Raw genomic sequence first — 12,622 nt, forward strand, 5'->3', positions numbered from 1 at the left:
ATGAAAACATGCATATAAATGTTTAGCATGGTGCCTGGCCCAGAAAAGGAGCACCACACATGGAGACTGTTTTTAAGCTGCTCATTAACTCTCCTCCTGTGCTGGGCGATGCTGAGAACACAGCACTGATCTAGCTAGACTCAGGCCTTCCCCTGACGGGGCTCATCCCGGTGATGGGAGGCAGATGTCTCAATACTTACTCAAGTAGTATTTAACTATGTTTTTCCCCTAATGCTGGGTGAGAGGAAGTGCCAGGAAAGACTTTACTGAGGAGGTGGTATTTGAGCTGAGACCTGAAGGATGAAAACAGAATGGAGCTCTTGTGGACCCCTCCATTTTTTATACCCATTTTACAGATGAGGAAAAAGAAGAACCACACAGCTGGCCAGGGTAGTGCCAGGGGTTGGGCCCCGTCTGACTGAATCAGATGGGGACATGGTGATTATTAGCCACTTTGCGACTACGCTTTGCAGCAGGTTTAGGAGTAAAAAAAAAACCAAAAACCAAAAACCCAAAAACCGGCTCTTGCCTTCATGAAACTGGGGAAGGGTGGGTGAATGGGGGGGACCAGCTTTAAAGAGATAAAGGCATGTGCTCATTTAGGGACCACAGGACGCTAGAAAAAAATCTAGGCAGGCCCATTCTAGCCTGGAGGAGGAAATCCAGAAAGTTCCCCTGGAGGAGAGGACACTTAGGTTAATTTCTGAAGGATGGGTAAGTAGGAATAAGATTTGAACACAGGATTTGATGGGTTTAAGGAAAGAAAGGGGAAAAGGCGGGGTGGGGGGGACTGGAAAACCACCAGCCTCCAAGTTCAACGGGACATCCCCTGTCCACAGAGGAGTGGGGGCAGGTGTAAGTGCAGAAACCCCCAGGCCTGTCTCAGAGCCCAAAGTAGTTGTATTAAAAATAAGTTTATTCGCATCTTGTCACCACTGAGGAGAAAGGAGGGGGTTGAGCTCTGGAGGTCAGAGAGCGCAATGGGAGGCAAAGGGCCCAACCTGTACCTCCCCAGTGAGAACTCCACCCCCCTCTCCCTAGGGTACAGACTGCTGTATCCTTTGTCATCCATATTCTGATCTGTCTCGAGACTCCCAGCCCCTCCAAAGTCTGGATCCGGGAAGCGAGGAGGCCCCTTCGGGTCAATTCTCTTCAAGTCAAGACCAGGAGTTGTTAGGGAAGGGGGTATGTGCAGACCCGAGGGATTCCCTCCGCAACCCACGAAGGGCAATAAGGTAAAATCCATGGCTTAGAAGTTAGGGTTTGGGGAAGCAGCCAGGCAGACAGCGCTGTACTGGAGAAAGGGCCGGGGCACCCATCAGTGAGGTCCCCTGAGAATCAGGCACTAACTAGTAGAGGGAGTGGGGTGCTCGTGCCCCTGCAGCAGGGGAGCCCGGGGGCAGCTGAGATGGGGAAGATGCATCGCCCTCCTCCACTGGGCTAAGCTGGGGGGAGGAGGTGCAGCCAGGAGGAGCGAGAGGAGCTCAAACCGAACGGCAGATTTCACGGAGATTTCCAACGCCCCCTCCTCTTCCGTGTAGGGAAACCTTTCCTCCTCTTGTGTGGGGGTGAGTCGTGGGGAGGAAGCGGGGCTGGGGGTGGCCGGGGGACCCCCTCCTCGCTCCTAGGGGCGATGATCACCCCCCTGGCTGCGACCACCGCTCCGTCCACCACAGCAGCTACCACGGACACTGGCTCCGGAGTGATCTCGGCTTTGGGGGTAGGAGGGGGCAGGAGAGGCCTGGGGGCTGGGGGTGGGGGTGGGGGCGGGGGTGGGGGCAGCCTGTCCACTGCGGTTCCCGGCAGAAGGGGCAGTAGGGCGCTGAGGGCCTCACTCAGTTTGGCCAGTCCCTGCTGAAGGGTGCCAGCCAGCTCCCGGATGGCGTTGGCAGTCTCCTGCTGAGCCCGCAGGAAGTCCAGGGAGGGGTCTGGGGCCGAGGGCGTGGGTGGTGGCAGTGGAGGAGGGGCTGGGGGCGGTGGAGACAAGGCCAAACGGGGCAGCTGGACCGTCTGCAGGACTGGAGGGGGCGGGGACTCACGCTCCTTGGGTGGCGGGCAGCCCCCTTCCTGGGGACTGCAGGAGGGCCGGGCCCACTGCTCAGGGCTGCTGGAGCCCCCCTTGCTGTGGGCTGGTGTATCTGTGGAGAGAGAGAGAGGTAGGTGATGGTGACTCCCCCATGCTGTCTTGATTTCCCCTTTCCACTTCCCACACATCCTGGTCCCAGAGCCATCTTTCCAAAACCCGAGTCAGATCGTGCCTTGGAGGAGAACAAAGGGGATAGAGTCAAACGTATTTAACAACCACCTGAAGGCCGATGCCGGCCTTAGTGGAACCGGGGTCCTGGAGGTCCCCTGCGGAGCCAGGCAGAACCAACATTCTAGAAGGCTCTGAACACTCTGGAACCCCCCGCCCCACCCCCACTCCCCCATCGTACACCTCTCAGGCCGCATTGCTGGGCTCTGTCCAATCAGGTGGGAGGAGTTCTATTTCAGCTGTGGTCTGTACCAGTTCAAACCCAAGCCTGTTGCCTTCTATTCCTGGCTCCTCTCACCTGAGATTTCATTCATGCTCATGAACTTGAACAGAGTCTGCCAACAGAGGCTCCCAGGTTTCCCAGCCCCGCTGGAAACTTCTCCTCCAGTTGTGTCCTTGCGTGCCCCCTCCATCACCTAGCAATGGCTCACACTCTCTGGCCCAAAGCTGAGCTCCTGGTCCTCCCCCATCCCGCCTCTCCCCATGGGCTGATGGCCCCTCTGTCTTTCCTGCCACCCTGGGCCAACACTTTCACTTCTCTTCTCCCCCAAGACACCTTCTGTGTGCAAATGTCACTGGCTCTGCCTTCAGACTATTTTCAACATCCAACCTGTTTGTTCTGCCCTCCTCTACCTCCACAGCCCCTCCTGGTTCAACCACCCGGCATGTCCCACTTGGACGGTTGAGGTCCCACCAAAATAACATGTCATTTATGCTACCCACAGAGGACCACCTGGTTTCTGATCCGTTTATATGAAATGTCCCAAAGAGGCAAGTCTACAAGAGACAAAGAGTAGATGAGTGGTCGCTTGGAGCTGCCCAGAGCGGGGGGTGATGGCTAAGAGGTGCGGGGGTTTCTTTTCAGAGTGATGAAAATGTTCTCAAATTGATGGTAGTGAACGGTTGTACAACTCCAGGAATGCGCTAAAAGCTCCTGCATTGTCCACTTTAAATGGGGGGAGCTATACAGTATGGGAATTTTATCTCAATCAAGATGTGTAAACAACACAAGTCACATGTGGTCTTTCTCTGCTCAAAAGCTGCCTGGGGCTCTCATCTCTCACATAAAATCAAAACCCTTGCCCCCCCCCACCGCCAAAGGGTCTCCACAATTTGCCCCACTACCTCCCTGACCTCATCTGTACTCTTCCCCTTTGTATCTCATTCAGGAGGCTCCAGCTGCATTGGCCTTCTTATTGGTGGTCCACAAACACAGCAGATCTGCCCCTGCCTCAGGGCCTTTGCACTTGCTGTTCCTTGGCCTGGAAAGCTCTTTCCCCAGACACCTAGCTGGCTCCCTCCCTTGGCATCTCTGCTTAAATATGGCCTCCTTGGGAAGACCCTCTGTGACCTGCTATCTACAGTGGCTCCCGTCTCTGTCCTTTTCTCTCTCCTAACCCTACCTGATTTCTTTTATACCACTTATCTCCACCTGGCATGGGGTCGTTCTGTGTTTGTTGTCTCCTCCTCCTGATGTCAGCTCCATCAGGCAGGGCTTTGTTATGTTCACCGCTGTTTACCCAGCGCCTAGAACAATGTCCAGCACAAAATTTTTTCTTTAATGAAAAAAGAACTGTGGCTTCCAGGGAGTTAGCCCTGACTGGGGCCCTGGGCCCCAGGTCCTTGCCGCAACCCTCCCACGGCTTCCCAGCACCCACAGGAGACACAGGCCAGCCCCTCCCAAAGCCTGCAAGGCCTCAGCTTTTACCCTTTCTGTCCCTCTTCCTTGGCTCAGGGCCAGCCAAGGAACATGCAGTTCCCTCCACCAGGAGTACCCCACCCCTTGCACGGCCCCTTGGCCAGCTCAGAGACTCTTTCCTTGGGGAAGCCTGCCTCCTGCTCCAAGGCCAGATCAGATCTCCCTACTCTCTTGTCCCAGCAACAGCCCACCACCTCAAGCCTTAAATGCTGGGGCACCAGCCTCCCTGGGCCAGCCAGGCAGGGGGAGGCGGGGAGAGAGGTGATAACCAGCGCTAATGCTTGTTAGACTCTTTGCTGGCTCGGCCCCAGGGTGAAGCAGCTAACCTTTCCTCCTATGTTCTTGCAATGTGTCCTCTTAGCCATTCTCTGGGGGTAGGTGCTGTTATTATTTGCCCATTTTACAGATGAGGAGACCTGAGGCCCAGAGAGATATCACAGTGCTGGTGAATGGGAGAAGAGGGATTTGAACCCAGATGGAACCCATGCTTTTAACTACTCCTTGGACAGGGCTCTGGGCCCAAGGGTATTGAGTCCCCGTCATGAGGGGTGTGGGCACTGTTGCCACTCTGAAATACCGCTCTTCTAGTCTACTGAACGACAGAAAGTTGCCCAGCTGTCATGTCCACAGAGATCATAGAAGGGCCACCACAAGATTTAAAATCATTTATCTGCAAACTTTGGGCCTTAGTTTCCCCACCTGTAAATAGGTGTGTGTGGGGGCAAAGGACCAAGTGACCCAATTAACAGAACATCTCCCTGAGGGCCATCAAGGGGATTAGCTGAATCACCCCAGGCACAGGAATGAGGCCATCTTCAATGCCGTTACTGTTATTTTATTTATTTATTTATTTTTCAAATATTAGGTCCGAGGGAAATTATCCTTAGGTCTCCCTCTAGTGTCAACAGAGATGCCTCAGGCTGCCCCAGACCCTGTTCCAGTCCTGCAGTCAGAGCAGTTCCTCTTTTATGAGTTTACACAGTGGCTAATCTCCATATGAGGTCCCAATCAAGGGTGCTTTAGCCCATCGCTGCCCCAGGGCCTTTGCATGTGTGGCTTCTTCTAGCTGAAGTGCTGTTCTCCCAGATATCCGACTGACTCACTTATTCTATTCCGGTCTCTGCTCAGATTCCACCTTCTCTGGGATGCCCTCCCTGACTACCGGGCCCCTTCCATCACTCACTATGCTTTTATTTATTTATTTTTAAAGATTTTATTTATTTATTTGACAGAGAGAGATCACAAGCAGATGGAGAGGAAGGCAGAGAGAGAGAGAGGGAAGCAGGCTTCTTGCTGAGCAGAGAGCCCAATGTGGGACTCGATCCCAGGACCCTGAGATCACGACCCGAGCCGAAGGCAGCGGCTTAACCCACTGAGCCACCCAGGCGCCCCACTCACTATGCTTTTAATGTGCTTTATTTTTCTCCTTAGTTCTTATCACCTCTTGGTGTATGATCTGTTTGGGGGCTACTTGTTCTGGTTTGTCTCCAATAACTGGAAAGCCAGCTCCATTGTCTTTCTCTCCACAGTATTCCCAGCATCTATCACTGTGCCTGCCTCAAAAGAGGTGCTCAATAAATATATGCTGACTTAATGAATGAATAAAATAGTTGTGCAACTCTTGGAAAAATAAGTTTGCCATCTCTGCTCTGGTTCAACGTGGGCATTTCACAGAAACAATGGGGTTTGAGATTTCTATTGAGAACAAGGGTCCCAAGCAATTGTGTCTCTCTCCTGCCGAGGACGCTTTCAGGCCTCCCCAGTGCCCTGAAGATAAAGTCCAAAGTGATGACCTTCACTTACACACCGCATGTGATCTAATTCTGGCATACCCATTAACTCCCAGTCAATATTAATTGTTGCTGTGATTGCCAGGCAATCTAGCCCAGTGGTTAAGTGCATGCGCTATGAATTGGACACAACCTGTATTTGAGACCCAGTGCTACTACTTACTTGCTGTGTGACCTTGGGTAGGTGAACAAACCTCTCTGAGTCACATTATCCTGAACTTGTTTGATCACTTCCACATCCTTCCCTTCCTCAAAACCTTCCAGTGACTCCTTCTAGCACTTAGGATGGAATTCCTCACCTCAGCCTGAAAGGCACTACCTGGTCTGGCCTTTGCTGACCTCTCCGACCCCATCTCAAAACATTTCCTTTCTTCAGTCTTTTTACTTTCCCATTCCCTTAACTTGGAAACTTCTCAGTTTCTAAACAGGCTAAGCCTTCTTGTCTCAAAGCCACTGTACATGCTGTTCCTTCTACCAGGAACACTTCTTCAGCTCCTCATTCTTGCTCTGTGCCTCTGATGTGGCCTCCTCCAGGAAGCCTTCCTTGACCTCCCAGCCTGGGTCACGTGCCCCTTCCACACTCCCACAGCTCAGCCCCAGGAGGGCAGGGCTGGGGATGTCTCAGTCACCACTGTTTCCCCAACACTGCCCAGCATAGGGTAGGTGTTCGGTAAATAGCTGTAGGAGAAAGAATAACCCAAAGTTGAGGCTAAGTGGGCGTCTGTGCACTCTGCTCTGCACACCTGCCCTACTCATGGCATGACCTTGGGAAAGTTACCAAACCTGAGTCTCTGATTTATAAAATTGTAAAATAGTTCCTACCTTCCAGCACTGATAATCCTATCAAGAGCTAAAAGTGAGTGTCCAGGAGATGTATTAAGCAATTTACACGTATTAACTCCTTTAATCTTTGCAGCAAGCTTTTGAGGTGGGGACTATTTTTTTCAACCCCATTTTACAGAGGTGGAAACTGAGCCACAGGAACTTACCCAAAATGACACAGCTGAGTGGCAAAGTTGTGACAGGAGCCCAGATAGCCTGTCTCCATTGTCACCACCTTACATTGCCTTCAATGAATTCTTGTGTGTGTGCTGATAATCCCAGGTGTGGACTCTGGAGCCAGGCCTCCTAGGTCTGGGTTCTGTTCCTGACTCTGACAGTCATGAGCTGTGGGACTTTGGGTGAGTCACTTCACTTTTCTGAGCCTCAGTTTCCCCAGATTTAAAATGGGCATAATCACAGCACCCACCTCACAGGGTTGTAAGGGAGGTTGTGATGAGCCACGGAGAGGGTTCGGAACAGTGCCCAGAACACACCTGACTTGGTGACCATCTGCTCTGGCTACGGTGAGGCTGGATGAACTCACCTGCCCGTCGGTCTTCCCTGCGGTCCTCAGACAACACGTGGCGTTGGGCGCCGGCACTTGGGGCTGGCGGCTGTGAGGAAGCGGCCCCAGAGGTCTGCTCGGCCCCTGCACCAGCTCCTGGCCCCGCCACGCCCGGCCCCAGGATGGCAAAAATGGTCTCCTCCTCCGCGGAGAAGGCGTCCTCGGCGGCAGGCCCGGCGCCCTGCGTGGAGTGCGGCACTCGGGCCAGCTTCTCCTTGGTGCGGCGCTTGAAGTCATTCCAGCGCTTTTGGACCTCCTGGCCGGTGCGCTTCCAGCTGGTGATGCCGTTGATCTTGGCGGCGATGCCGTCCCACACACGCCGCCGCTCAGCCACGCTCACCCGACGGCTTTGCGCGCCATAGAGCTGCGGGTAGTGGGCGCGCACCTCGCGGATCAAGATCTGGTTCTCCTCGAACGAGAAGCGCGGCTTGCGCAGCCGGGTGGTCTCTTCCGCTTCGCCCGCCGCCGCCGAGGCCATGGCGCCCCCCGACGCCGCCGTCCGGCCGCTTGGCGCATGGGGGGGCGCCGGCGCTGCAGGCACAGGGCGCACGGCGCTGGCGGGGGCTCGGCGTCCGCGCGCCGCCCGCCCCACCCCGGCCGCCCCGACACCGCCTCCTCTGTCCCCGGGGCCAGAGGTTGGAGTGAAGCGTGGCTGGGGGCGACGGGCCACGCGGGACATTCAGAGTGCCTAATAATAGCTGACACCCGCTGGGCGCTTCCCTGGTGCCTCGCGCGGTGCAAAGTGCCACGCCGAGGAGTTGGCGGAAATTGGGGGAGGGTCTGGAGGGGTGGAGGGAAATGAGGAAAAGCGAAAGAGGGGGTGTCTGCAGGAGTTAGAGGAGAATGGGGGCATAGGAAGATGCGAAATGGAGGGAGAATGGGGGTGTCTCGGGGTCGAAGAAGCATGGGGGTGATGGGGGTAAGGAGATGCTGAAGGAGAGATGCAGCAGGAAGGGGGGATCTGGAGCAGAGGAGCGCTCTGGGGGTTCCGGGGCAATAGGACGTAAGAACGGTCTGAGAAGGGGTCCTCAGAAGGGATGCCCGGGAACAACGGTGAGCTGGGGGCTGTTAGGACAGTGAAGGAGCTGGGACTATAAAATACGAGGGATTAGGGTCTGCGGGGATTGTGGGGGCTCTGGGGATTGCCAGGAATTAAGAGGAGCTCTGGGGGTAATGCGGTCCGGGAGTAAGAGGGGACAACGGAGGCGGTGGGGGACTCCAGGAAGAGTGAGGGTCATGGAGGGTAGGGACCGAGTCCGGCCGCGGGTCACTCACCGGCGCCGCCGCAGCCCCCGCCTGCCCGTCGGTCAAGGCTCGGGCTTCTGCGGCCTCTTTCCTCCCCCCTCCTCTCTCTTCCCCCTCTGGGCCCCGCCCCCGGCCGCCCCGAGAGCCACAGCGCAGGCGCACCTAGCGCCAGTCAGCCCCCAACGCCCTTACCGCTAGAGTTTCACGCCCCTCCCACGGCGCAAGCGCAGAATTGCCTTCCTCCGGCCTCCTCGAGCGGAGCTTAGATGCGCAGGCGTTAGGTCGCGGAGCTTCTTGATGCCTCAGCGGCGTACGCGGAAAAGTCTGTGTACGCATGCGCGTCCCTGGCTCTCCCGCTAGCTTTGGTACCCGGGGCTCTGTCCCCGCGCAGGCGTAGCAGTCCTCGGAGGTGGTGGGAGAAATGATGGAGAGATCGCTGAGATCGAGCGCCGTCCTCGCCTTTCTGACAGTCTTCCTGCCTAACCCAGCGCTCTTACCCTGCTTGGGTGCCTTTTCCTAGGAGAGTGGGGAGGGAGACGGCGCTGGAGGCGAGCGCTCCGTTTCCATGACAACTGTGTGGGTGGGGTGGGGGCGTACGAAAACCTGATTGCCGCCGGCTCAAACCTGCCCCAGCGCGGAGCTGCTCTGGATCCGCCAACCGTTGGGGCGGGGCACCCTGGGGATATTCCACCTCAGGCGGGTGCAGTAACCATGGCAACCCGTCAACCTTCCAACCGTGCCTGGGGGGGCCCCCTGTCCACACACTGACGTCATGGCACGGGGAGGGAGAATTTAGAGGGAGAGTCTGGCGAGTGGGGAGGGTGATCCTGGCGCAGGTATGACTTTAAGCAAATGCGCGGAGGCAGGAGTGAATCTAGAACACGGGTTGTGTGAGCTGGAAGAAAGCATGATGGAGTTAAGTCCGGCCGAGAAATTTGTTTTGCATCCTGCAGGAGTTCTCAAGGTCATTCAAGAATCGGTATTTCAGGGGCGCCTGGGTGGCTCAGTGGGTTAAAGCCTCTGCCTTCGGCTCAGGTCATGATCCCAGGGTCCTGGGATCGAGCCTGGCTGGGATCGAGCCTGGCTGGGATCGAGCCTGGCTGGGATCGAGCCTGGCTGGGATCGAGCCTGGCTGGGATCGAGCCCCGCATCGGGCTCTCTGCTTCCTCCTCTCTCTCTCTCTGCCTGCCTCTCTGCCTACTTGTGATCTCTGTCTGTCAAATAAATAAATAAAATCTTTAAAAAAAAAAGAATCGGTATTTCATTCATCTAGTCAACAAATAGTTATTAAGCACCTTGGTTCCAAGTGCAGTGAATACAAAAGACAAAAATCTATACCTTTATGGAGCTCACATTTTAGTCGGGAGTAACAGTTAATATGCAAAATAAGATACCTAAGTGAGGAGGTGATGAGTATTATGGGAAAAAATGGAGGTAGGAAACGGGGTTGGGGGGTATGGTGCTCATGTGTATGTTTGTAATTTTAAAATAAGATGGGGTGGGGCGCCTGGGTGGCTCAGTCGGTTAAGCACCTGCCTTTGGCTCAGGTCATGATCCTGGGGTCCTGGGATCCAGCCCTGCATTGGGGCTCCTTGCCCTGCGGGAAGCCTGCTTCTCCTCCTCCCACTCCCTTTGATATGTTCCCTCTCTCCCTCTGTCTCTGTCAAATAAGTAAATAAAATCTTTAAAAAAATAAGGTGGTTAGGGGAGCCCTCCCTGAGAAGATGACATTTGAGTAGACACACAAAAGAGGTGAGGGAGCAAGTGCAGCGAGAAGCAGGACACTGCCTCCTGTGTTCCAGGACCGTGGAGGAGGCCAGTGAGGAGGGAAGGAAGGGAAGTAGATGGCACAGGTCTCATGGATCCCTGTAAGGAGGCTGGCCTTTACATGAGTGAGAGTCACAGGAGGGCCCCTGTGCAAAGGAAGGGCATGATCCGACCATTCTGGTTTTAGGAGGATTCCTCTGGAGAACTGGGTTTAGGAAGCCAGGGTGGAAGCTGGGTGCCCCTTGAGTTGTGGAGAGAGGTGGTTCAGGAGACAGGTGGTGATTCCAGTCAGGGTATTAGCTGTGGAGGTGAAATGAAGATAACGGGGTACAGAAACTTCGAGAAAGAAAGTTCAGGATGACCCCAACATCTTTGTCCAAAGCAAGGAAGGTTGGAGCTACCAGAAGCAAAGAAGGGCAGGGCTGCAAGGGGATCCAGAGTTCAAGTTTAGGGTTCCCTAGGTGGCTCAGGTGGTTGAGCTACCTTCCGCTCAGGTGAGGAACCTGGAGTCCCTAGATGGAGTTCCGCAGGGAGTCTGCTTCTCCCTCTGTGCTCCCCCTGCTCATGTGATTTCTCTCTCTTTCTAATAAATAAATAAAATATTTTTTAAAAGGGCGGGAAGGGCTGCCTGGGTGGCTCAGTCAGTTAAGTGTCTGCCTTCAGCTCAGGTCGTGATCCTGAGTCCTGGGATCGAGTCCCACATTGGGCTCCCTGCTCATTGGGGAACCCGCTTCTCTCTCTGTCTGCCTCTCCCCCTGCTTGTGCGCTCTCTCTTTCTCTCTGACAAATAAATAAATAAAATCTTAAAGAGTTCAAGTTTGCCCAAACCTGAGGTGCCCTTTACTCCACCAAGTACCAATGTCAGGCAATTGGATATTTGAGACTGGACTTCAGGGGAGAGGTTCAGGTTTGAGCTATAACTTTAGGAGTTGTCAGTGATTAAATGACATGTAGATCCCTAAGAATAGGCAAGGTTAAAGAGGGAGCAACTGTAGATGACAGTCTGGGGCTGGGGCACTCCAGGGTAGACGGCTGACATCGGCAAAGGAGGTTGAGCAGGTGCATTCAGTGAAATGAGAGGAGAACCAGGGCTGTCTGCTGTCCTGGAGGCCAAGTGCAGGGGGCAAATCAAGGATGAAGGAAGAATTAATGAGGCCAAATGCTGCCTAGAGGCCAAGTCCAGTGAACCTGAGAACTGACCATTGGGACCAGCAATATGAAAGTCATTAGTAATCTTGAAGAGGGCAGTTTTAGTGATGTCTTGGAGGCAGTAGTCTGATTGGATGGGTTCAGGAGAGGGCTTATTAGAGTGCCTGTGTGACTCAGTTCGTTAAGCATCTGCCTTCTGCTCAGGTCATGATCCCAGGGTCCTGGGATCAAGCCCAACATCCCTCTGTCTGGTTCCCTGCTCTTTGGGGAGTCTGCTTCTCCCTCTGCCTCCACCCCTTCCCCCACGCATTCTCTCTCTCTCTCTCTCTCACAAATAGATAAATAAAACCTTAAAAAAAAAGAAAAACCTTAAAAAAAAAAGATTGATTGATTGATTGATTGATTGAGAGGACTTGGAGAGAGCCAGTGTAGATGGTCCTTTCTTGCCCAGCAAAGGGGTGTATCTGGAAGAAGTCCTGGAGTCCTATTTAAGATAAGAGTTGTAATAGTATGTTGTGTGCCGATTCACGATAATTCAGAAGAGGGGAGATTGATGGTGCCGATGAGGGAGGGGACAGTGTCTGGAGCCATGTCCTTGAATAGACACAGTAAGTGGGACCCAGGGCAGGAGTAGAGGGTGGCCTAAGGGTCAAGAGCTGTTTAACTACAGAAAACAGCGGGATGGGGAGGACACGGAGGCAGGCAGGAGACAAGATGTGATGTTAGGAACATATGAATGTTCTCTTCTGTTCCTTAGGTTGTCTCAGGAGAGTAGGAAGCAGGGTCTGAGGTGAGAGAAAGATCCTGAGGTTAGGGAAGACACAGGAGAAATCCCTGAGATAGTGAATGAGTGGCCAGGGAAATGTAGACAAATAGACCCAATCATTCAAGGTCATTGGCTTTGAAATTGAAGTGAGTTGGGTTTTTCTCTAATTACATTACTCTGAGTGTGTGCAGGTTCACAGTGGGTAACAAGGCGACTTTCACCAGGCCTGGTTTTGTATGAGGTCCTACCATGTGCCCCATGATGGGTAGGGGTCCAGGGGTCAGGGGCAGCTCATGCTGGACCTTATGGGCAACATTAAGGAGCTTGAATACAATCCTACGGGCAGTGGGTTCTGAGCAAGGAAGGACAGGGTCTGATTTGTGCTTTAGAAAGACACCTGGCCTCCCTGCCCCACTGTTGTATAGACAATAGATGGGAAGGGGGAAGATTACTGGCTAGACTCAAAGGAGAAATCTGGGACAGAAGAGGAAGAGGGATGGGGGAGACTAGGCAGAGACAAATGAAGACATTTGAGAGGTAGTATGTACAGGGCGTGTGACTGTCA

At 54.0% G+C, this 12,622-nt stretch overlaps 1 protein-coding gene across 2 annotated transcripts; it reads right to left on the reverse strand.

The window, feature by feature from the left end:
- Nucleotides 1–895: 895 nt before the first annotated feature.
- On the reverse strand, nucleotides 896–8,516 carry MYPOP (Myb related transcription factor, partner of profilin). Of its 2 annotated transcripts, XM_047711555.1 has the most exons (3): nucleotides 8,406–8,516; nucleotides 7,110–7,661; nucleotides 896–2,138 (listed from the first exon to the last, which is right to left on the reverse strand). In XM_047711555.1, exons 2-3 carry the CDS (start codon nucleotides 7,606–7,608, stop codon nucleotides 1,504–1,506), a joined length of 1,134 nt encoding a protein of 377 aa, XP_047567511.1. In that variant the 5' UTR covers nucleotides 7,609–7,661; nucleotides 8,406–8,516; the 3' UTR covers nucleotides 896–1,503. The 2 variants fall into 2 exon arrangements, with proteins under 2 accessions (XP_047567511.1, XP_047567510.1); XM_047711554.1 differs by having other exon boundaries at nucleotides 7,110–8,499.
- Nucleotides 8,517–12,622: the final 4,106 nt, after the last annotated feature.

This window comes from Lutra lutra, chromosome 17 (genome assembly GCF_902655055.1).
Source record: "Lutra lutra chromosome 17, mLutLut1.2, whole genome shotgun sequence".
Classification (NCBI taxonomy): Eukaryota; Metazoa; Chordata; class Mammalia; order Carnivora; family Mustelidae; genus Lutra; species Lutra lutra.